The sequence below is a fragment of the Polyodon spathula genome, chromosome 1 (genome assembly GCF_017654505.1).
Source record: "Polyodon spathula isolate WHYD16114869_AA chromosome 1, ASM1765450v1, whole genome shotgun sequence".
NCBI lineage: Eukaryota > Metazoa > Chordata > Actinopteri > Acipenseriformes > Polyodontidae > Polyodon > Polyodon spathula.
Window position 1 is genome coordinate 89,809,255 of NC_054534.1, and position 26,499 is coordinate 89,835,753.

General features: G+C 36.2%; 1 protein-coding gene across 1 annotated transcript; it reads left to right on the forward strand.

Moving 5' to 3' along the window:
- Positions 1-329: 329 nt before the first annotated feature.
- On the forward strand, positions 330-24,900 carry LOC121323926 (kelch-like protein 5). Its single transcript, XM_041265265.1, has 8 exons — positions 330-817; positions 7,070-7,252; positions 14,536-14,701; positions 16,533-16,703; positions 20,711-20,923; positions 23,546-23,732; positions 24,142-24,366; positions 24,734-24,900. The coding sequence occupies exons 1-8, from the start codon at positions 426-428 to the stop codon at positions 24,898-24,900; spliced, it is 1,704 nt and encodes a 567-aa protein (XP_041121199.1). The 5' UTR covers positions 330-425.
- The last annotated feature ends 1,599 nt before the right edge of the window (positions 24,901-26,499 follow it).

Consider the following 26,499-nt stretch of genomic DNA (forward strand, 5'->3'; position numbering starts at 1 on the left):
AAAGTGGTTTGACTGCTCTAGTCTGAGTTGAATAGTCCTCCCGCTTGGCTGAGGACACCACTATCTAAATAAAATTCAATCATATCTTGCTACTGTTTTAAAGTTTGGGAATCACAGGATTTAAATATTTTGTAATGTTATTTGGCAAGTGAAAGCATTCTTTTTTTTCAATCAGCTAAAAGGAGGTAGGCAGGCGTGCGGTGGTTGTATGTGACAGAGAGAGAGACAGAGAGAGAGAGAGAGAGAGAGAGAGAGAGAGAGAGAGAGAGAGAGAGAGAGTGAGCGAGCGAGGGAGCGAGAGAGGGAGGGAGGGAGGAAGGAGAGAGAGAGAAATAGAGAGAGAGTGTTTTTCGCTTGGGTGCAGAAGAAGTCCTTGCCAGTGCTGTTTGTGCTGTTGCCTAGACAATATAAGATCACAAGGAGGGATGTCTGGCTCCAAGAAGGAGTTTGACATTAAGCAGATCTTGCGAATAAGATGGAAGTGGTTTGGCCATCCCATGTCCTCGCCACCAACCAGCTCTGACGAAGGCCCACAGCAAGAAGACTTCTGCAGCAGGGGGGCGGCAGGGAACTCCTCAGGCAGCGGTGGCAGCAGTACAAAGTTTTTAGACCCAGGGAATTGCCCTTTGCCCTTGGCACCAATGAGCTGTCACCTCTCCTCCAGCCACCAGGAATGCCAGAGCTCTCCCCCCTGTCAGGTGCCCACGTTTGAGTTCACATCGAAAGACTGCCAGGGAGCATGTGTGCTTAATGGGAACGAAATCACGAATGCAGCAGGAAGCGAGGAGGAGAATGACTCGGACAGCAGCTCTTGCAGGTTTGGTTTTTCTAGGATTAGCATGGCAGCTTTCTTGAAGTACTGGTTCAGGAGTACTGAAATTACATAGTTTAAAATGTAGTTAGACTGTGGTATAGTATGACAAACATGACAATTAGATTTTTACACCGTTAAATTGCTAATTTTGACTTTTTATTTTATTTCTACCTTTAAGTACAGTAACAGTAAGCAGGTTATTCTTAGAGTATATTCTACCTACAGCAATATTGCTGTTACAGTATCTGCTTTGAAGCTGGGATATGTACAGGAAAAGATTTGTACTTGAATATGAAATTCTACTGTATAACTACTTAACAACTTTTAATTTGAATTTTTCCACAAAACTATTTTTTAAAATCCATTGTAAAACCACTTCATTATTTATCAGTTCCCATTGATGTAACATTTTGGGCCTAGTTTTTTTGTTTTGTTTTTTTTTAAAGGATATATTGAGTTACCACATAATGGCTTTCAATTACCCAATCATGGTGCCTTTGTTGCAGTGTACGTTTTGATTTCATATTGTTATTATTTATACTAATCTCTCATTAAACTTACTGCACGTGCACATTTTTCTAGTGTAGTATACCCTACTGTATAATTATCTTGATTCAGTAGTATATAAAATATTTGCCATCTGTCATTAGAGATAGTTACATTATCAAGTCTTTATAAATAACTGTAAATTATATCTTGACAGATGGGCTGGAATGGCCAAGATCAGAAACATATGAAAAGCTTGCCAATGGGTGGTTTAATCTTTCTGTCTAATCTCTTATTATTTCAAATCTCCCTATTTTAAGTTAATCAATATTTCCTTGTCTTTAGAAACAAAATAACCCACTAGCAAGATAAATTGCAGAAGATACATCCTGTTAACTCAGTCACACTCACTTAAAGCTTGTACGTGTGTATATCTGCTATGGGTCTAAGTTCCACACTGTCAGAATTGCCTGTGATCTAGCCAACCTGCCCCCACCAGAGAAGGTCACTGGTCATAAGAACATAAGAACATAAGAAAGTTTACAAACGAGAGGAGGCTATTCGGCCCATCTTGCTCGTTTGGTTGTTAGTATCTTATTGATCCCAAAATCTCATCAAGCAGCTTCTTGAAGGATCCCAGGGTGTCAGCTTCAACAACATTACTGGGGAGTTGATTCCAGACCCTCACGGCCTTGCATCCTCTTGGGCATTATTTCAGGATGTGTCTGTCTCTGACATATGTAATACTGCAGTATGGGCAACCCCCATACTTTCACAAGGTTCTATAGACTGAATTTCTTAGATGTGTAAGGGCCACTCAGTCTACCCTTTGACACACATACACAGTGGGTTTACCCGACATTTTTTTAGTTTCTACATACTAGATGTCATGGATTCCCCAAAAATCCTGGGTTCTTATACCGTAAAGGTAGCTATTCAGTCTACCCTTTAAAGCACACACATAGAGGTGAGGGTTTCCACACACTTTTTAAGGTTCTGTGGATCAGGGTTATGATATACAACCTAACATTCCTTTTGTTAGGTCCATCATCAAGTTCACTTTGAACTATTAATGAAACAAAACAATCTGTTTCATTTTGGGTACTGTGATGACACCACAATCCTGGTTGATCCCAGTTGTCTATTTTTTGTGGGTGTTGTTGATTTGTTTGGTGGGTATACTGTACCTGAATCATACAGCCTGGTAGTCTTTACCTAGTGTTAAAAGTATCTGGTTTCTATGGGGATCTGCAGCCCTACTCCTGTGGCTTTTAGACACACTTCAGCAACATGCACCTCCATTCCACAGAAGAGCATTCAGACAAATCCATAGAGACATTCAAATCAGCAGCCCTAATTCTAGCATTTCTTACTGCAAACATATCTAACACAAGAAGTTACTGATGAGTTTAAGCCATTTCTGACAGCTAGCTTGGTGCAAGGTGAAATACACAAATAAACAAGGAACATGTACAGAAAGGACATCCTATAGGCTGGTTGCAGTGGTTATACCAATAATGTTCATAATCAACAGACAGTGGCTACTAACAAACATTACTTGAATCAGAATGCTTGTAGAAAAAATGCTACATTTAGTAAATAACAGTTCTTACTTTGCAAGAAAAAAGAAAATGGCTTATTTTTTAAAAAATTATTGTACCCCCTGCTTCCATCTATACTGCATGTCTTGGTAAGGACAATTTGACATTGAATGTAACAGAAGGCTATACTATATTTACAGTAAGTAATTGATTGTCTGGTTTTTTTTTTAAACTTTTTAAAATTTCTTATGATACAGCATGCTAACTGTACTTAATTTGCATGTTGTATGGTGATTTACTTTTTCATAGCACTGATATCCTTAATTTTGTGTTTAACACTATAGTAGGGCATATATACGATATGTTTCTGATGTATTTCTTCCTAAACAAGACTGTTCATTATTCTAGCCAAAGAAAAAAAAGGCACAGAAAATTATGACTATAGCAAAGTATGACCATAGCTAACTGCTACAATATCTACTTTATCTACCTCTGAAACATCCTTTTTCTGAGGGGTTGATATTGTACAGCTGCAGTCGGTGTAATTACATTTATACAAAGGGGCAAGGTGATACTGATGACATTATTATGCATAGCTCAGTAGAGTTAATGCCGTTTCAATGTGAGAGACTTGAGACTTTTAGAGACTTGTTGGCGTCCCCCTCTAGAGTCATTTAAACTATACAAGGACATGCACATATACTTGAATGACATTATTTTGATCATAACCGATTTCAAATGACAATATGAAAAGATTAGCTTAATATTTTGTAGAGTAGCATATATAATGAAGATTGGGTATGAATACATTTGTGCCAGGATTTTTTTTAGTTTTTTTTATAACAATATTGTACAGCGGTTAATACGCGCATGCCTATATCTTGCGTCATGCTTACGTATTATTCCCGCACTGAAGCAGGCAGACAGGCAGATGAGAGCCGGAATGGAGGAACGGGGACACATAAGTGCAGTGAAACAAGCCAGCACATCGTTCAGTATTTATTAACACATACAACAAAAAAAAAAAAAAAAAAAAACAATAATGTCATGTGACGCTACCAGCAAAGACAGAGCACAGACGGTACAACATTGTAAAAACACTAAAAAATATAACACAATACAACAAACTATAAATCAACCCCGATCACAGTGATCGCAATATTTTTACACTAACGCTCCGCTGAGACACGCCCACCTGTCTGCTGTAACAGCTGATTGCTTTCAGATGCTGCTCCACGCAGACAGGTCGTTATTATATATTATATAACGTATTATTATATAACGTAAGGGTTACAATAATATATATATATATCTGTATATATATATATATCTATCTATATATTATATATATATATATATATATATATATATATAGTGGGTAATTAAAATATGTATATAGGTTATTATCCATTTAGGTTTGATATTTTTTAAACAAATATAGATTGTTATTGAAGAAAACATTTTCTGTATGCTTTGCTCCATAAGAATTACAATATTTGGAATCCATGGGACTCAGAAGTCATCTGCAAACAAAGGTTTAAATTACATTTACGAACGGGGATGTTCATTAAAGATTACTATTAGTATGCCCAATGTAGAGTAGAAGATTTAGTAGTGTCTGATTGAACGTCATGGGTTTTGCTTCATGATATGAGTAATGTATGACAGTTTTGGGTGTGGTTATTGTGGAATAACTTGCTCTACCTTAAAATGTGATTCATTATTAAGTAAAGCTACAGTATAAAAAAACAATGTAATAGTTTTGACACCACAAACTAGTTGAACTACTTCACCCTTTGCAAGGTCATCGAAAACTAACCAGTGAATCATCCAATCTTTAGTCCAAATGACAATTTAAGTCACATGGGAAAAAATAATGGATCTGATGTTCAAATAAAAATGTACTGTACGAAGTTTTCACTCAGACTTTTAGTCTATGTTGTGCTGTGAGCCTTTGTAACATAAACAGTCTGACTTCGACTGAATGAGTCATTCATCAGCACCAGGTCATACTGTGATGTGAATGGGTCCCTTTGAAGTTTGTTTATACAAATTCTACCATTTCCTAGGATAACAAGATTTGAAATCTCAATGAAAGTGAACGGCAAAATGTTTCACTTGTCGGATAATGAAGTATTGCGATTTGGAATTCCTATGCAATTTTCCTACAATATATTTTTTTCCATGTGAGTAATGACCTATACAAATTATTTTTGTATAATTTTAAAGCTTATTTGGTGGGACAAAAGCCTGAGTCTTAAGCAAAACTGTATAATTTCACAAGGAGTCGACGAGGAGATGTGTCTTCAGTTCTAAGTTATTTATGCACACAAGGAAAACAGTTGTCTCTGAGTTCATATGATGTATCATTAGTTAAAGCTGTTATGTCAAGTGTCTTTTGGGCACGCTGTATGGTTGTATTCAATCAATCAATTAATTTATTTTATATAGCACCTTTCATAGTGGACCACCATCAGAACACAGTATACAAGTTTCCTACAAATACAGCAAAAAACAATGGATAATACATTAAATACAGTGAAAAACAATGCTAAATAATACATTAAATACAGGGCTAGGATGTGAAAATTCAAAAACATTGTGGATGCGTATGTCATAAAGAATCATAAGAAGATACAGTGAAAGATCAGAAGTAGCAAAGACATAACAGTATGTGTATATCATAGAATGAGATAGTGAAAAATCAGAAGTGGCAAAGACACAACAGCTAATAACAGACATCGGGCTTAAAGAGCATGGAGAGCAAGAGAGAACAAGTTGGTCTTGAGAGTTGATTATAACTTGTGGGTTTGTTTGTCAGAGAAACACAAATCTAAATGTCTGTTTATTCGCTTTTGAATTCTAGGCATCTGCCATTTTCCTTCCATTTGTGCTGTGTGTGTATTTGTATTTGCTTTGTGCAGCAAATACAAATTCTGTTCTGGATAGATTTCTCTAAGGGTATATCAGTTTATATATGCCTTTATAAAGTAATTTGGCATATAAGTATGGCAGGCTGATGCACTCTTGAATAATACATTTTAACGGCCATATTGTTTTTTTGTTTTTTTTTGCAAAGAAACAAATGCACATTAGAATACAAAATGTAACTCAAATAAAAGCATTCTGCAGCGCTGAAAGAAAGACATCTCTCAGTGTACAAAAGAAATATGAAATATCAATTTGCTTTTCAGGAAATAAATTGAATTTCCATTTCCATTGTTCAATAGCCCAACTAGAAAAGATGTTTCAACATTACAGCATGGGGACTCATGTGCTTCACAAACAGGGTAGTGGCACTTCATTCTGAGCTGGAGCTTAGCAAATGCCAGAGCATGGTTTTAGAGAGAACTGCACTGCAGGAGTCTTTATTACTTTTATTTCGGAAGAATGTTTAAATTAAGTTCCACTACAATTGAATAAGTGCTGTATTTATTTATAAAAATGTACGTATAACACACAGAGACAGTCACAGTGTCCATACACCCCCAGATTGTGATATATTTAATAACTTGTGATAAAGAATGTCCTTACCAAGTTTAACCACAATTGGACAAGCAGATCTCTATAAATATAAGCATAACAATAGAAATGCTAGAGCTTTGCCCTGCTCAGACATGTTTGGCGGAAACAAGGACACATTTTAATAAACCTGGCATCCAACTCGGTCAAATTGTCAATTTAACACACAGGAACAGTTCTACATCTTCTGTGTTATCACGGCTGGAATTCATAGTCACTGTTTCCTGGTATAAAATTAGACAAATCACACTATACTGCAAATACAAAATGAATGCAGTTATTTAAACTGATAGTAGAATGGAAAAGTAAAGCTACTTTTAAAGTTTTCAGTAGATTATTAGTACTAGTAGTCGTAGTAGTATTGCTATCCTATAAACTGCCAACTTTATTAGTCTTAGTATCATTTAGTTGGTAAGTCACTACTCGCCATTAATGTTCATTTGTCTAATGTTAGCTTTTCAAAACAATATCCTTCCTTTAGTCAGTGAAACCCAAGCAATTCTTCATACTTTGTTCTGTCTTTTTATTCTATTCCAGTGTATTATAACTAAAAGTAGCACTCTTGTTTATGATGTGAATTTTATCTTTATAATGTCCTGAACATTTTTCCTCATAATAATATTCTCAAATGTATCTTTTGTTTTCTGCAAAGTACAGAAGGCAAGTCTCCTGTTTAGACTTAAGTTTGCTGTTCTTCCCAATGCAGGACCTCCAATAGCAGTCAAACTCTGTCCTCATGCCACCCTATGGAGATGTGTGCCCCAGACGAATACTTCCAGGTACTGAACCATGCGGAGCAGACCTTTAAGAGGATGGAGAACTATCTGAGGCACAAGCAGCTGTGTGACGTGGTGCTAGGGGCAGGTGACCGCAAGATTCCAGCTCACAGGTGAAAAAAATAAAATAAAATTAATTTTAAAAAGGTTCATAAATATACTGCACAGAATCATGATAGTTCCCCCTTTTTTCTACTGTGCTGTCTAATACTGACCCTATAAAAACACTTATTTCATATTTTCATTGTACTCCTCAATTTCATATTGCATGTCGCCAAAAGGTATTACCCCAAAAAGTATTGCATCTTATCAAAATTCAACAAGACAAGTAAGACAAGACAAGCCAACACTGTGTCGCGTGGATCTTTTAATTTTACAGTTTTAGACTATAAATAACCCAGATTCAAGGCATTGGTGATGGCTGTATAACAAGGCTTGGACAGATATCAAAAGAATCACAATGCCTTGCAGGGATAAAAAAAAAAAAAAAAAAGTCATGGAACACTGGTCTATTTCTAGCTATAAAATTAGTTTATTCTGAGAGAAGCATATACTGGCAAAATAACTTTTCAGCAGTTGTCCATTTTTTGGCGTTTTCAAATTTTGCAAGGATGTTTAATTTATCCCATGGCCATGTCAAATCTCTAGAATGCTATTATCTTGAAATTTGGTACACATCTGTTTTTTTCTTTTTTTATTAATTTTTTATATCTCTCATCTTCTTTGACAATTGATATTGAGCAAAAGAATGCTGTGGCCTCAATTTGAAACACCATTAACAAGCACAATATTGTACACAGCATGTACAGCTTTACCTTTACAACCACTACTCATCTCTATTCATCATGTGTACAAACTATCCATCCGAGGTGGCATTCCCTTTCCACAATGCTAATGGGATGCTTTGTTCTTTTATAGTTAAAATGGCCATTCGACTGTGCTTGTGCTTTTGATTTTTACATGAAAGCACTCCACCCCACTGCCCCACAACCCTCTCCTCCTGGTTTATTTTCTCTTCTGGGGTTTCAAGCATGGTTGTGTTCTCTTGTTAACTACTTTATGTGAGGCAGGACTGAAATACCTCAAGCTGAGTTGAAAATAGATTCTGTCAGTCAGACGCCGACCTTTTACCCTTAGGTGTGAAAATAAATATTTTATTGTCATACCATTTCACTACAATATACAGCTTCAAATGTGAAAAATAGTCTCAAATTCTTGTTCATGAATGACATAGAGAAAATGTCTAGAAAAAAGAAAATCGAAATTGAGTTGTTTTGTAACACCCAAGGGAAAAGAGCTGTTTAGGTAGAAAACAAAGCAGATTGGAAATCAGTCTACTTATTATAACTCTTAGCACATGTACTGTACTGAAGGATTCATTTTGTGCCTTTCCCTGCTGAACCAGCATTTTCTATTGCATTCTGAAGCTGTGGAGTAGGGTCCTGGATGGTATGAAATGGAAATCTCTAGATGTTATATTGGGTGCCTATGAAAGTACTAGGGCATTGGAGTCAGTACAGTTGTTCTTTGAGTTCAGCGGGGCCTGTGGAACTAACACTACGTTGTCCCATGTTCATTTTTATGCTAAAATAAGATTGTTTGGTCAAAACATACCGTCCTCAAGATTATATTTTGAAAGCTACCCTTTACAGCAGCTCTGGATAAAGTACCAGATGCAATTCAAACAACAACTGTGAAAGATAACAGCTGTTATTGGGCATTTTAAACAGTGCTGTTAATATAATTGCGCACAGTTATATCCCTTACACACTTAAATAAACCTCACACACTCTTGCAGCAAAATGGAGGTTGATAAAGTATAAGTGTCATCTGTAAGCTCAGTTTGAGACAATTTTTTTTTTTTTTTTAAGCAGATCACCTTTTTTCAAGATCACACTATTTTATCTGCTCATAATATAACTCACTTGTACAGTATAATATGTAAAAAGTATTTCTAGATTGCATGCCAGCATGATACTCCTAGAATATGCCTAGATTTAAAGATCAATATAGCTAGTCTGATAAGCAGGGATCCAAGTTTTCCGCAAAAAAAAAAAAAAAATTAATTCTCTGAAAAAAAAAAACAAATCTGCATATGAGCATCTGATGAACTTTCATGTCAAACTTTTCATATCGGGATGATTTGGAATAAAAGATCCGTTTGGAATTCTTGCATGTTGGATTAAGATTTGGTGCACTTTGAAACATGTCAGACTGATTTTGAACAAATGTTCAGATTCCGTTCGGGATTTGTGCTTTCTGCACCGTGTTTTAATTCTTTAACGAATGGAATAAAGCAAAGGCAGAATACTCCATACATGAGAGGAACAGGTACATGTAATTCTACTTTTATTCACAATCTCATCTCATTCACTTACTCCAACAGTTTATCCTTCATTTTGATTGTCCTTTCACTACAACAGACCCCTCGATACAAAAGGCTTGGACCCCAACAGGTTCGTTATAGCGAGGGTCTACTCTGGGTGTGTGTGTGTGTGTGTGTGTGTGTGTGTGTGTGTGTGTGTGTATATATGTATAAAATGGGTTGTGAGATATCTGCGTCCTGATTGGCTGATAGGCATTCTAGTACAACCAACAAGTAAAAACAAACCAGCAACTAAGACTTTTTACAAACAAATACTATTGTGCCAAGCTTTTAAGAATGTTTAAAAAAATAATTTTGAATTGACTGCCGTTTTTTCTCCAAAAAAACAATAATAATACAATGTCAGACTATCTCCATGTAAATCTGTACTTGTTGACGCCAATGTCCACACATTCCTGGAGGATTAGACCACAACAGTTCGGTAACGGAACCGACAACAATAATTAAAAAAAAAGGTAATGAAAATAATGAACCCGTGAGCACTACAAGACACCTCTCTCTCAGTACTACTGAAATTAATACAACTGAAGCCAATAAAGAAGAGCGAAATACTAAAAAAGTAACCACTCGGGCTGTGTCAGTTTTTAAAGCACAAACTAAAAATAATATGGACTGGAAAGCTACATCTAAGACTAAAATAAACAGTTTTAAGAAGTTTCTTTACGGCCTCGTGCCTTACTACAACCCTGGGTGTGCAGTTATTCTGGCTCAACCAACACCCTATCGTGTCTTGTTGGTTACTTATAATCCAGAGCTGGCAATAGAATATGAAACTAGTCATGTGATTGGTCGAGCAAGGTTCCAGCTGTCTGTATATTGGATGGATACAGACATTGGAGCCTTGTCACATGTTTTAAATCACTGCGCTGCTTCACAGAATTTAATGTTTCGGTAGCCATCTTGCTTACAGTTATATATGTACACAGTAACTATGAAACTGATTGACCAATTACCTGTAAAAAATCCCAAAAGTAGTAAGTAGAGTGGTGATTTGGATGAAGAACGATTACATGAACTGAAAGATAGCAAAACAGAAAAAAAATACAAAAGAAAAAAAAATTGCTCTCTTTAACTTACTCACCCTGACTTTTGTCACTTAAATAATGTATTTTTAGCGGTTTGGAAACCCTAAAGAGAAACACAAAAAGACACTTAAGCACATTATCCACCCATCTCTGACACAGACCATGAACAAATTATTGAAATCCGAGACGTCGTTGAATTTATTTTTATTCCACACGCCTTTTCTGCTTTGTGTGTCTGCACTAAGTGACAGGCAAAAAAATAACTCAGCGCCATCTCAACTCTGCCCCCTGGTGTATCTTTTCAATGCCAATGTGTACAACATCAAAAATATAGATGTACTTTCTTTTGCATGTTTCAATTAAATTAATTCACTCAGCTTAATGTAGTGTGTAGTTCAAAGTTAATAATGGGACTACTTTATTGGCAAAAGGATATTTAATAAAAAAAAAAAAAGATAATAATAATTTTTGCCCTAAAAATGATTTCCCATTATTTTCTTTTCAGATCCACTGTTTTATAAATCCACCTGGATTATAAATGCAATAAGGCCCTTCAAGGTGTCCGTATACATCAACTATACAGACTTTTCGGGGGTTGGAGGCGTTTGTATATTCGATATATAGAGACACCCTGTTGGGCCTTATTGCATACATATGTTCATGTTAGTTCAACTCAGAGTTAGTATTCGTCCTGCGGGTGACACGCAGTTCTTTGGCAGTTGTAAGACACTGAAATGATCCAAACACTGTATACTAATACATACCATTGTAGAAGCGCTAAACATAAATTGTATGAAACGAAACATAAACAAGATGAGGCCGAAACAACAGAGCCATCAAAAACACTAAAAAAAAAACACTCTACAGCCTTGCTGCATGAAGTGAAAAACAACACATTACCATCGACGTGAAATTCGTCCTTGCCAAACTCATTGACCCGATCTTTAGGGGTGATTTTTATTATTTTCAGCATCTTTGAACAGCTCTGAATATTGAAGTAAACTGAACTTGAATACCGGAAGCAGTTTTATTAGACAGGTTTGTTTATGTAAATTTAAACCAAAGTTGCCTGTGCTAATGTTTATATGTGATGAGTGTATCGATTTGGTTATTATCAAACAAACAAAAAAAGCCTTGTCTGTTTTAGGCCCCTCCCCAAGTGTAAAACAACAAAAAAAAATCTGACATCATAGAAAATCTGCATTTTTTTTCTGTGCTATAATATAAATTCCACATTTTTCCATGTTACTCCGCAGCAAACTGATTCCTATAAGACACTATTGAAATGGAGATGTAAGGAAACAGCTTCCTGATATGAACTCGGATTTACAGTACACCATCTGCTGGACCACTTCATTGCAGAAGATACCATCTCTTGGTAATCAGCAGGAATTGAACATTACTCTGGATATCTAGCAAACCTAGACCAAGTGGGGTACATACCCATGTACCAGAGTGATGACGCAAACCATTTCATGTGCTGGATTTTTAAGGTTATGTTCTGCAGCAGACAGAGTAACAGTACGCCTCTAAACTAGCTTGTTCAATTTCTGTATGATCAATCAGTGTCTAAAATATGCAGAGATATTTCAGATTCCATTGGATTAAGGTTAAATCTCATCAACTCTATATAGTATACCTATATAACCTGAGCATTGCAAGTTAGCATTATAAAGATCATTTATATAACATAAACACAGAGCATCATGATCTGCATTTGGTGTGGTAATTATAAAATGCATTCAGAATTTTTACAATAGACTCCATAAGACTGCATTATGTTCCCTAATAAGGTCCAGTATTTCCCTTGCTCACTAAATGTGTACAGTTGACAATAGGATGGCAATAAAGGATGTCTTCAATTGAAATTCAGTAAAATGACAAATGTAATGACAAAGAATGACATTTGAGAACTATGGTAGTTAAAAAAAGGGAGCATAGGAAAGGCAGATTATGGCTGTTTACTCATTTCTGATAATTTAGATCGTGCTCATAAACTGAATTACATTGTGTCTGTTCATTGTTAACTTTAGTTAGGAAGTTTAAATAGCTGGTTGCCAAAATATCAAGTAAAACGAACTATCTACTGCTTATCCAATTTGCCAGTTCCCTGTATTACATCCGTCTGGTTGCCAGATGGGAAACTAACTAATAAGACATGTAATGAGAACTGAAACATTAGATAGCAGCGGTACTTGGCCAGTAGGATTCTGTTTGTTGAAGGGACTCCATGTGATTTGCAAAACACTGTTCTAACTAAAGCAGCAGAGAATATCTCTTATAGTAAAATACAGGACAAGAGTCAATAAAAGCATTATACAAGGCAGAGCAAAAGCTTAGTGACAAGTCACCAGGAATCAAACAGATAGCTCCTTGTTGGTACCTTCAAGATCCAAAAATGTTTACATTGGTAACTCGGTGAATCTACTGTGTAAGGCTTTAAAATGTCTAGCACCACTATCTGTGTAAATATTGAAATCCAGTCTTTAGCAGGTGATCAACTGGGGTCCAATCTGGTATACTTGAACTCTCCAATGCTGTTGAGACTTATTTCTTATAGACCTGTACTACTGGGAGCTTAACAATGACTGTATTCCATGCAATTCTGCAACATTACCTTAGTGTGCTACTGAACTGTCTATTTTTTAGATCTAACTTTGGCAAATCTAAACACAGCCTTTGTGTAAATCGTTATCACGGGGCCCTCTATGGCAGTTTATAGAAATGTAAACACAAAACACTAACAACACTGTCATGCACTATTCTGATTTTCAGAACCTTGATACAGTAAGGGCCCTATATTAATAATTTATACTGGCAATATTTTAATCTGCCAATGTGAAGATCATTTCACTATCTTGCACCTGCTGAAATCTTTATGGACACATGTTTTGTTTGTATTTGTTAGTTTGTATTACAGAATTGCAATTCAAGAACCTTAAAGGGGAAGTAGCGGAGTTTCGAAACATCCCCACTTCTTTGTGCAACTGTTTCAATAAAGTACCTGTAATTTTTTTCTTTTCATTGTTAACATCCTGACAACTTTTTTACACTTTATAACTTTAAAGTCTGTTTCAAATCTCTTTTCAGTCAATGACTGCTCTAGTGCACTATTAGTGTAAGGATTATTGCCCACATTGTCAAACTGGTAACACAGCAATAATGAAATAAAGAAAGCCAGAGCACTCTGAAGCCTGTGCCATTAGCCACCTGCTTTTTTACACACTGCAGACTCACCATGCAGCCACCTAGAGGTGCAGCACTGAGGACAACACAGCCCTGGGCAGCTTACAGGCAAGCCCCCAGGCCCCCAGAGACCATAGGGGTGCTGGTGTGTGGTGAACTGAGGACACCCTGGCTGACCTAAGCCCTCCCCCAAGTGGTGATTGGCAAATTGTGCGCCGCCCCCTGGGAACTCCCATCCACGGTCAGCAGCAGAATAGCCTGGACTTGAACCGGTGATGTCCATGCTATAGGGTGCATCCTGCATTCCAAGCAGAGTGCCTTTACTGGATGCACCACTCGGGAGCCCCTATGGTTTTTTTTTTTTTTTTTTTTTCGCTCTTCCTGTAGTGAGGACAGATCTCAAACCCCACTGAACTAGAGCGGCCAGAATGGTCTCTCTCTTTATTTGGAAAAGAAAACACAGAAAATATGTGTGCACTGAAAAATATATATTTTTACAGCTTTTGCACAATGGTAACATTGTATGGAAAAATATTCCCTACTTTAAAATCTCAGATCGGCAAAACGTACAGCTTTGAAAAGGATCCTTTCTGTAAAATAATTCTATTATTTACTATATGTGCAGGAGTGCTACTGGACCATTGAAATGGTTTCTCAAACAAAGAATGCTTTCTTCAATATACTGACACTTCAGGGGATAATAGGATGAAAAAAAAATACAAATTATTAGTGGAAAGTTGTTTCGTCTAGGCTCAGTAATTTATTTATTTATTTTTTTTTACCCCTTGTTATTTCCCAGGTTGGTTCTTTCCTCAGTTTCTGACTACTTTGCTGCCATGTTTACCAATGATGTGCAGGAGGCAAAACAAGAAGAAATTAAGATGGAAGGCGTGGATGCAAACACACTGTGGGCTCTGGTGCAGTATGCGTACACAGGTAATGAGATCCAGAAAGGTGCCGAGGGAGTGTTTTGTACCTGAGGCAACTCTGCAAGTGGCAGTGTCCCCATTGACTTCCTATAAGTGTCTGTGAGAAAACAGTAGCTCTCATTAAATCTACAAGATAGTCAACTCTAGAGTATTTAGTATCCTATCTTTACAAACAGGGTTAGCCTAAAGGCTTTCTGCAACGTGTTTTAGAGACTCATGGCCGAGTTAATGCTACTCTGCATTTGTACTCTAAATTTGTAATGATGGGTAAAAGTAACTTGTGGGTCCAGGCTGTTGATCCTTCCTTCCACATTTGTTTTTCAATTAGACTTATCCAGCTAAGTAAGACTTTTTTTGTTTGCTTGTTTATTATTACGCATTTGAAAACATCTTGGTATAATGGATGTTGATGTGTGTAATCATTAAATTATAAATGCTATTTCATAGATTTTGTATTCTGTTCTCCATCACAAGTTTTAGTGCACACATTTTCTGCATTTTCTTATCCCAGTAAAGAGAGGCAGAGGTAGAGATCGAGGAAAGCAAGAAATCGAGCTCATCAAGGAAGTGAGTAGGAGGCCCAGGGGGGCGATAGAGAACTGGGAGAAGCAGATGACAGGGAGAGTGAAATTCAGTGGCATGAAATTAAAAAGTAGTGACCGAGAGGGCAGAGGGAATTGAGAATGGTCTCTTTAGGATGGTCTATTACCAACCAAACAGCATTACCTATTATTAAGCATTTGAAAAAATCTTGGTACAATGGAAATTGCTGAATATATATATCTATATATATATATATATATATATATTATAATATATATATATATATATATATATATATATATATATATATATATATATATTTATAGTAATGACCTTATTTTGTATAATATATACAAATAATTCCAAGGAAAACAGTACTTAGAATGAAGCATCCTGGGGCGTAGCTTTATTTGAAAACAAAACAAATGCATCATTGGTGTAAACAAAAACAAAAGAAAAGCCTAAATCCTTTTTTCAGTCCAACTAGACAGTTAAGGTGTCCCTCATTAAACAAGGACAGGCTACTCTTGTTTACCCCGATTTACACACACACGTAACTTGTTTTTCCTTACTTTCGTTTCTTTGTGCACAACCAACTCCACTCAGGCTCTTAGCAACTCGCCCTCACATCCCCCCTCCCCCTACCTTCTCAACCTCACCACTCTTAACTCCCAGACAATTACATGATTAAACAATTAACCTACATTGGAGATAATCCTGACATCAATATCTTTCCCAGGGTCTTAATGCCTCCCCATACCCTTTCTGATATAATAACTTTTCCAACCAAACATAAAATTTATTCTTTTTAAACCCAAGTTTGAACCTTTTTTAATCAACCTGTGATAACCACTTTGCATTAATTTCTCTAATTTTATTTTTAAACATATTACATTATCCCCACATGTTGTTTACCATCCAGTTGGTTTATGTTGTCTTTTCACGCTTTATTAATTGTGTTTGTTTTATTTTAAACATCTCCTCCAAGATTCATACAATGGTTACCCAGATGGAGTGTGCATTCTTTACACCCACAGGCCCACAGCTGCCCAAGTTTGATCTGGAATGTACACTCCCTCACTATATATATATATATATATATATATATATATATATATATATATATATATATATATATATATATATATATATATATATATATATATACAAAAAAATATATATATATGCATGGCCCTGGGGGAGGATATGCAATTAGGGGACTCCTTCAACTTTCTCTCACGGTAGTCTGGAGCTTTTTCTTCAGCCTCTCAGGTTACGTCTGGAGCTTTAAAGACCATCCAAGCCCAGAACCCTCCAACTGCAGGGTGAGCAATCGTTCCTCCTGCACTGCCTTCTTCAGCTCTCCCAGGTTGTGGAGGCCTGCTGCCGGTTCCTGGCGAAGCAGCTCCACCCCTCCAACTGCTTGGGAATATGTTCCTTTGCTCATGCACAGGGCTGCACAGACCTGCACAAAGTGGCTCATAATTATACAATGGTAGGTGTCCATTAGAGGGGGGCGATTCACTCGCTATAATTGAAATCCAATTGAGTGATTGATGCAGTAAATAAGGAAAAGCCATTAAGCACATTTTTTTCTTAATGGATAGGAAAAGTATAGGATGCTGCAATCATCCTGTCCACAAATTATTCACTTATAATTTATAAGCTGTTAGAAAACTAATCAGTGAATGATCTGTGGTATACTGACCCCGTAATCATAATTGAAGATTTAAATACACATGCCTTTCCCTTGGTGAAGCTGCAAACTCACCAGCTTATCACCAGCAGGACAAATATCTATAGGAAGTCTCTTGTTGCTTGAACTCATGCATTGTTAGGTTTTTGTACCCTTTTCATACCCTTGGTACATACTGTAAGTCTCCTATTTTTGACATTATGAAGATCCACCAATTGAATCTTTTTAACTTGCCTTTTTGAGCATTTGGCAAATCACCTTCTATGAATACAATTCTGCATACAATATATGATGTATTATGTGTTCATATAAAAAAAAACTGTTTTATATTGCACAGATTTTCATGTAGTGAAGACAAATGTATGAGGCTAGAGACCTGTGGGTGACAAACACTGCATACTGAGTGCTGCAGTTAATGAGTTTAAAACAAGTCTAAACCCAGCGAGCTGCACTAAGGAGTTGTTCACAGGATAATCCTTAAATTGTAAATGCTATTTCATAAATGTTATTGTTTCGTAGTTGTGTTCTCCTTCAATATAATTTCAAATGCAGTTTCCACTATTAATTAGTCATACCATATGGAGAGCCATATTTTCAAAGCATTACCTCCAGTGTTTAGTTAACTTATATTTTTTGGACAGAGAAAAAATCATCTAAATGTTTGAAAATGAGAAACTAACACTGCTTAAGAAAACTTGAATTATATTACTTAGTGTTTAAGAGAACATGGATTATATTACTTAGTCAATTGGTTCTAGTTTTGTAAAATTAACAGACATTTGACCTCTTTCAAAAAATAAAGTTAATTAAGCACTGGAGGAAAAGGTTTGAAAATATGGCCTGGAGATTCCTAATTCTTTTCTTTTGTTTGATGTTGTTTGGTTCCAGTAGGGATTTAACATTCATTTGGACAATAATGGAGAATTCACAGAGGCATCCCCAGTATTCTCAGCAGGGCTTTCCGTAGAAAATACCTTGAAAAGACACTTTATTGTTATTATATGAAATTAAACTGTAATCCAGAAGTAATTAATGTTTGTTTTGGTGCCATAATATATAATAATAGCTCAATTGCAGCATATACATTTATAAATGCTATACTGATTACATTGATCATTAATTATATTAAATCATAATTCAAAAAGTCTTAAGGAATTCAATAGATCATTACAATTAACAAAGCTAAGAATACTGCCTATGCTAAGCTCAACTGAATAATCTTTTTAACCACATCACCCCAAGGAAACTTAGCTGTTAAATCTGTGTTCTCTAAGTGTCTTTGTTGCTTATGCAATTTTTTTTTTTTTTTTCATTTTGCTGCCCAATAGTATTGATACAACTGGGTTAAAGTACCGTGAAAGTCATTTTTTCTGTGTCAATGTACTGAAAAATATTTTGTGGTGTCCAATCCAAGTCTACACTGCTTGAGCAGCTAGTTTGCTGAATACAACAGATGTCCTGGACTTCATATTAATTACAGGTGTTTTAATAAGGCAGAGAAGAGTACTTATTTTTCACAGAGATTACGGCTACAACTAGAAGTTTCTATCAGGCAGACATTGTCCCTCAAGTTATAATTCTATCGCTGACTAATATCAGTAATCACAGTTCTAGTAATAGCTTTTATATGTCAGAACAAAGTCTATTAGAGAGATGTTTTGAAGCGCTTTGAATGGAATTAGTGGAGCTTGCTGTTTTTCATATCTGTAAATTGAGTATTATAGATACAACTAGTGTGCTTTATGTAAAAGATAAGAATCCAGCGGATCTAATAGAATAGTAGCATTTGATTGTTTTTTGTTTCTATAGCTGATATTTTGTGGTTTGCCACAGACAAAACAGCTTTATTGGTTTACGCAAATAGTTGAGATTGCGTCTGATTCACAGGATGCTAAAAGGATTATATGAGAAGGTTATTTTTTATTTACCAAATGAGGAAATTAAATGTAATGTGCTGTTGTTATGACAGTAGCTTGAGCTCACTTTTATGTGTATGTGTTGAATAATAAATGTACATCAAAGGGACTTTATTCAAGCAGCTACAATACATAGCCCATCAAATTTGAGCATGTCCAGAAAATCTTATTCACTGCACTGAGCTCATTCAGGTGTGTGCATCCGTCCTTGTGTCATACGGTTTAGAATTGTATTTCAGGGATCAATTATGATGTTTGAGTATTCATCAACATAACAACAACAAGTTATAGCCACACACATTCAGTGTTGATCCATTTTACTATCCCAGCAGGCATTCTACAATTATGTATGGAAAAATGACACAGCGTAATCAATCACAGGGACAATATGACCATTTACATGGTAACTGATCTATTTTGATCTAACGTCATGTACTCTAGCTAAGAATTCCAAGCCCAAAGCGTGTAGATGGGTTTATGTTGTCTATTAAGCATGCTAACCACTAACATTGTTTTGTAAAAGAAAACAAAAATGATTCTGAGGAATGTATGCATTATTGCAAGAATAGAAAGGCTCACTGCTTGAAAGAACTTACAGATCTAAAACTAAAAATATAGCCTCTTGGGAAACAAGTTGGCGTTGCAGAAAATGAGTTTTCCTCACAGCCGAAGTGAAAGTGGTCCCTCCAGGTGTTTAAGCAGCCAAGGTAATCTGGAGCTTGGGCTTGCCTGTGCTTCTCAATCTTCAATGCCATCAAAACAGTATTGCAGACTTTCAATTCCTTAATACTTTACTAAACAGAAAGACAAATGGCACTTGAAATCCAAATCAGCGTTATGCTGTGTGTACTTTTTTCAAGTTTTTTTTTTTTTTTTTACACACATCCATGTAAACCTAATGTTGACATTTACATTTTGGAATCAAATGTAAGATCAAGGAAGATTTCAGCTGTTTAAAAAAAGAGGTTTACTGTGGCAATATATGGGTTTGGTTGTTAGCTGTTCAAAAGTATTCTGAATTTGTAATATGTTGTCTTTCATAACAATGTAAGTTACATCTGTTGTTTTCATCACAGGCCTTACAGTAATTTTGAACAGCTTGAAAATCTAAAGAAGTTGAGTTGGGTGGTGTCAGACCACATCCTAGTAGACATGGAACACACACTAACTTCGTAAAAGGATAACTAACTGAGATAGACATGGCATGTAAAAATGTACATTACTACTGAGGATAAATAGAGGCTTTCTGTCTCTTGTGTTACCAAGACACATCTTTCACAAATAGAATTCACCACGTTAAAAAACTATAGGTCATGTGTAAATGACTACTGTGTATTATTCACATAATAAAAATAGCTTGAAGGCTTTTGTCAGTATCGTCACACAGTTATGATTATACAAATAAGACAAATGTTTTGATGTATTTTTTTGTTTTTGCAATTAGATATGAAGGCAAAATGAATACAGTTAACTCAAAACTGTACATGCTGAGAATGTCAACGTACAAACAGGTGGTCATTATAATAGATACATTATAAAGCACATGCAGTAATTAGATAGGTGGTGTCCTGCTTGCTTTATCTTAGATTCAACTTATTCATAAACTGTTTAAGTTTGTTATTCATGGACTGTTATAATTGTTTTTGGGTTCTTTATTAACACCCAAGAAATATTTTATGAATACTTAACTTTATTAATTTGGCAAAACATAAAATATACTGTCTTTGTGTACAGTACTTGTAATTATTAAAAAAATAATATAGAAAATAGTTTTAAAATAGTCTACCGTACACGGCTACAAAAACACCAAGTATTAGGAAAGGGGAGACTGCATTTTACAGTACTTGTTATTTTAATATGCCTCTGACTTTTCACTCTCGCTTTCCACAGGAGAATTTCTTGGAAGTGATAAAAAACCAGGAGTTCCTCTTGCTGCCGGCCAGTGAGATTCTGAAATTGCTGGGATCTGACGATATGAACATTCCCAGTGAAGAGACCATTGTGAATGCCCTGCTGAGCTGGGTGCGGCACGAAATTGGAAACAGGCAGGAAGAGCTCAGCAAACTCCTGCCTTTTATCAGACTACCCCTGTTGGCTCCACAGGTAAATTCAAATTGGAGATCTGCTTTTTAGTCCTCCTAAGAAGCAGTGAAGACTTAAATTGGTATTGGTTTCTTTTGACCTAGTGTGCAGTACTAATTCTGAAAGAATTAAGATTAAAACCAAATCATTTTTTTATTTTTCTTGAAGGGAACTATGCTAAATGTATGCTTTCAGAGATGCCTACTCTAAACATTTATCAGCAAGTAAAAGGTTTTTTTTTTTTTTGTTCTTTTTTTTTAATAAATCAGAGTCTGTGGATGGAAATAACTGTGGGTTAAAGAGCAGGGTAAACCATTTAGCTTGGGCGCAGATAAAGAAAACATTCAATCTCTGCACTCTACAAAGTAGTCTAGCGTTAAAGGAAGTTATCTAAATGTAAATTATTGTTTTCATTTACCACAATAACCCCTACACAGGCACATACTCGCTCATATGTCTCCATTTCATTTTGCAGCATAAGTTATGTGTAATGTGGTGTTCCTATAACTTAATAGATTTGTTATTGGATACAAGCATAGAGAGATGCAGTACTTCCAGAAATGAAAAGCATTTCTATGTGAAGCAGGCATTCTGATAAAGATCAGTAAGGAATAGAATTTGTGCATGGTCTTTAGATATTACCATGCATTGATTTTAACCTTTTTTAATTCTTGTTTTTGAGGTCTTTTCATCTCCCTGGGTGGATTTGACTCTTATTTTATGACAAAAACACACATACTGTAGGTGGAAATCATGAATAAGAGTTTGAAGAAGGGTTGGTCATTAACCGTTGTGGCTAGCAAATTGAGAAATGTCAAGAATATAAATGTTATATCTACATTCCAAACAGAGTAGCAACAGACTGACCCTGGTATCCAGTTGATTGTTGAGAATGTCAGTGACAAAGTAAAACAGTGTGATTGGATGAGAAGGACAGAGAAAATGTGTGAGAAGAAATAAGGCAAAGTTGCCAGGGTACTAAAATTTCCAATGGAGAATATCTAGAAAACCTTAAGAGCTCTGTGTTACACACAGAAGCGGGAATTGTACAGTATATTGGGTACTAAATTAAACCTGTATCAGAAGTTCAGTTCACAGAGAGGCAAAAGGGTGTCAAGGATAGGGGCAGTCCCCAAAGGAATAGTATTTTAGTATGAATTTTACATTGCTGTAGGACTCTGTAGCTTTAAATGGGTTTAAAACAGCATCTAAGTGAAGATACTGTGGTTTACAATCCTTTCAGAATCAGCCCTTTTTCTTTCACAATGATTATACTGAAGTTGAAAGAACAATCCTACAGAGCCACAAGGCATTGTTCAGACTTACAGGTCTTTTTTGAATAATCCTTTGTTTTGGATTAAAATTGTAAATTGGATTACCCTATGGTCTTGAGTAAGACACTGACTGTCACAGAGCAAATTGATTTACCGGCAGCCCTGAGAGACTGTGAACGTGTGGTTGGTAGTACACAGGTGTAGTTGGTGCAGTGCAGTAATAACACACACAGATAGTTAAAGTTCAATAAAACAGCTCCTTTGTTCGGCTGGGTTGCGTGTCAACAACACTTAACTAATAAGCACAGGCGCTACACAGCCATGTGTATCACTCCTTGCAAAACAAGGGTTTAACAGTCCCAAAAACAATAAGACACTCACACAACACAGACACGGTCACTTCTCCCGATAGTGAGTGCTCTTGTACAGGTGTGGAATAAGCGGTGCAGTGCAGGCCGGGTTTAGTGCTGGCTCATAGCGACAGCTCCCTGCTAATGTTTAGCTGCCTAACAAAGACAAATGACAAACAGTTAGCACATCAAACAAACTAAACAAGAAACACTCACGATGGTCAAATCTCGTAACCACTTCAAAGGAACAGATCGCAGGGGCCACTTCCCCTAAATACCCTCTGTCATGCCCTCTCTCGATGGCGCGGCCAATCACGTCTCCTCCAATCTGTGCCTAAGGCACTGACTTCTGGTATCGTGGCCCCACCCCCTTCCTGGATGGTCGGTTTCTGACTGACCCTGGAATGAACTGCCAAACCATCCATTATGGGGCACGCCGGTTATATAGAGTCCTCACAGGTCGGGAGGGAGTTTGTTGACTAGGATTCATTTGCTCTCTGTCACAGACACCATTGATTTTTTATTAAGGATGTGATCTCTTTCTGTGTGACCCAGAAAACATCCATGTTGCCTTCAGTCTCACAGTGGTTACATTCACTCACACATGCCCACACAAACACAAAGATTTTGTTAGATTTATATTAAGATAAGATGTAATGATAGGCAGACAGCCGAATATGTATTGTAAGTGTAATTTTTTATGATTTGTGTATTCTGAAATCCTAAATATTGTCCCCTAGAAGAAATACATGATGCCTTAAATTTTGGACTTTGTCTGCAATGTTATATGCTGCTTTATTTTTTTATATACTTATGACTCGCACTTTTTGTTTTGTATATATATATATATATTTTGTTTTGTTTTGTATATATATTATACACACACATACTGTTAAGTTTAATGGGAAATACAGTAATCATTTTAATTTGGATTATTTTATTGTCTTCATTTAAAGCTCTTCATTTGTCATACCTATTGTTTGATGATAAAGGATAGGAATGCATTTTTTCTGTTTTAGTTTCTGGCAGACATGGAGAACAACAGCCTATTCAGGGATGACATTGAGTGTCATAAACTCATCATGGAGGCCATGAAATATCATCTGCTACCGGAGCGCAGGCCCATGCTGCAGAGCCTCAGGACTAAGCCCAGGAAATCGACCGTGGGGGTGATGTTTGCAGTTGGAGGCATGGATGCAACTAAAGGTAGCTAATCATTTTATAAAACCAGCACAAAATGTTGCATGAATAAAAAGATTGCTTCTCATTGTATTTACTTTGCATATTATCATCATCATCATCATGTCATTTCTTCAAGGCAAATAAAATGAGGTGGAAATGTTATAGTTAAAGAGCCTTCCCTTTTCCATTATGAATAGTGTAAAAAAAAGTAAGATTTAATATTTTGAAGAGGGTTGATTTTATCTAATTAAAACCTTGAATAGTGCATAGCCTTGGGCTGTCCTCAGTTTTGTTTTGGAAGAGTTACTGTATTTTTTCTGCACACCTGAACTGACATTAAATGTTACAGTAACAGAATGAATGGTTGGATCAGAAATGAGGCAGGATTTTAATTTTGCTACTGAGTCGTTATGTGTTCCTGATACACTTGTAGGTGCTACAACGATTGAAAAGTATGACCTTCGCTCTAATACATGGACTCATGCGGCAAACATGAATGGGCGACGGCTGCAGTTTGGAGTGGCAGTGTTGGAAGAAAAGCTGTATGTTGTTGGTGGGCGAGATGGACTGAAAACACTCAACACAGTGGCGTGCTACAATCCGAAGACCAAAACCTGGAGTGTGATGCCACCTATGTCGACACACAGACATGGACTTGGTATGCGAGGTCTAAATTATTAAACAGTAAGATGACACAAGATATTGTTCCTAATCATGTTATGATATAGCAAATATGACTAATGGACTGATAAATTCCAGTGCAGTAATTTTCATTGAAGCCTAAAAAAACTGAATTGTAATGGTATAGCATAGATTATTTCTGCCTTTTATATCTGGAAATGTATGCTAGAGTTTGTACTAGTATTATTCAAGTGGGCTATATAGATGACATGTACATTAGACTTTAATTAAGGTTTGCATATCATTATGTTTATTTTTGTAGTTACTTTCAGTTGATATTTAGCTATTTTTATCACAAAAGACCAGCCCATTGGCCCATTAGGTGAGCAGTGTTTCATTTTCAGGTGTTGCTGTGTTGGGGGCTCCCATGTATGCTGTAGGAGGGCATGATGGCTGGAGTTACCTGAACACAGTGGAGAGGTGGGACCCACAGGCTTGCCAGTGGAGTTTTGTGGCCAGCATGTCTACACCAAGAAGTACTGTTGGGGTGGCCGTGCTTAATGCAAAGTAAGTTATAATGAAGAGGATGTGTTTACACCATGGTTCAGGTGAAAGACAAGGAGTTTCACACGCACAGCTATTTATTTGGCTGTCAAGGTTTTGATAGAAAAGAGATCTGTTGCATCTGAGAACATGTTTTTTTTTTAATTAAATTTATCATGTAGCAATTTCCTTTTTCTACCAAACAGTACAAACACCTTGACTCTAAAACCAATTCAATTGCTTTGCTTCTTCTTTTCAGAAAATTGAAACTGATCCCAAAGCAAATGAATTTCTTGGACCAATTTAATTTAGTAATTTTTTTTTTATTTCATTTTAGTGATCCCAAGAGTAAGGAAAACTATATCAGTGTATCTATATCAAGTAGAAATGTTAAAATCAGCTCATATAGAACTTCATTTTAATTCATGGAAAAGCATATGAGCTGTGAATGGCAAATCTTCAATTAAGATTCTCTTTTCATTTTAGGGTGTACGCTGTTGGTGGTCGCGATGGGAGCTCTTGTCTCAAGTCTGTGGAGTGTTTTGATCCCCACACAAACAAATGGACCCCCTGTGCACAGATGGTAAATAGGAGAGGGGGCGTGGGAGTAGCCACCTGGAATGGATTTCTTTATGCTATTGGTGGTCATGATGCACCAGCTTCCAGCTTGACATCAAGGGTTTCAGACTGTGTGGAGAGGTACGGTAGTATCTACAACCAGTCATACAGTAACTTGCACCTGATGAATTCAGACTCTAATTACTTGTTCTTACTGGTAAGGAATTTGAATCCGCTATTTAAAAATTGTATTCAATTGGACAAATCTGCTTTTAATTATGTAGAAGTGTTGTCATTTGTGCTTGAATAAATTTCTGTCCAAGAATTATCTGACCAAAAAGTGGCAAAGTAGAATAAAGGGATTAGCCATCTAACAATGTGATAGCTACAAAAAAATTACATTTTTTGAAAGTATGAAATGAGGAAATCATACCTACTTTGATTCTAATGTAAATTATCTGCTCAATGGTTAATCTTTTCCGTCTAATAATAATAATAATAATAATAATAATAATAATAATAATAATAATAATAATAATAAAGTAAACATTTATTTTGCTTTTATTCTTTTACAGATATGACCCCAAAACTGACACGTGGACAGCAGTAGCCCCTATGAGCATTGGCAGAGATGCAGTGGGAGTGTGCCTGTTGGGTGATCGACTGTACGCGGTTGGTGGATATGATGGACAAGTATATCTAAATGCTGTTGAAGCCTATGATCCTCAGACCAATGAGTGGACAAAGGTTGGACCCTAGCTTTTATTCTCAATTTCTTCTATGTCTTTTCAGTTTAAATGGACAGTACTGTATGTCCATGATGCTACTTCATTGCATTTAGCTGGAAATGCCATGGTAGTTAATTGAAGAGGTGGATGGAAAGTTTAAATTGTAATAATTCAGTGTATTGTGCATCAGTTATGGGTGTATAAACTATTGTACATTTTAGATGAATATACCAGTACTGCAAATAAAAAGGTGCTGCTGTCCTTATAGAAGTTTTCAAAAAAGTACAAAATAAATTATTAAAAATACATGCAGTTAAATTGTAAAACTGCATTAAATTGTA

Bases quoted from the DNA above. Each gene is read 5' to 3' on its own strand.
- LOC121323926 (XM_041265265.1), top strand. From the start codon at position 426: ATGTCTGGCTCCAAGAAGGAGTTTGACATTAAGCAGATCTTGCGAATA. The intron at 818-7,069 runs GTTTGGTTTTTC...TTCCCAATGCAG, and splicing joins TCGGACAGCAGCTCTTGCAG to GACCTCCAATAGCAGTCAAA. The intron at 7,253-14,535 runs GTGAAAAAAATA...GTTATTTCCCAG, and splicing joins CGCAAGATTCCAGCTCACAG to GTTGGTTCTTTCCTCAGTTT.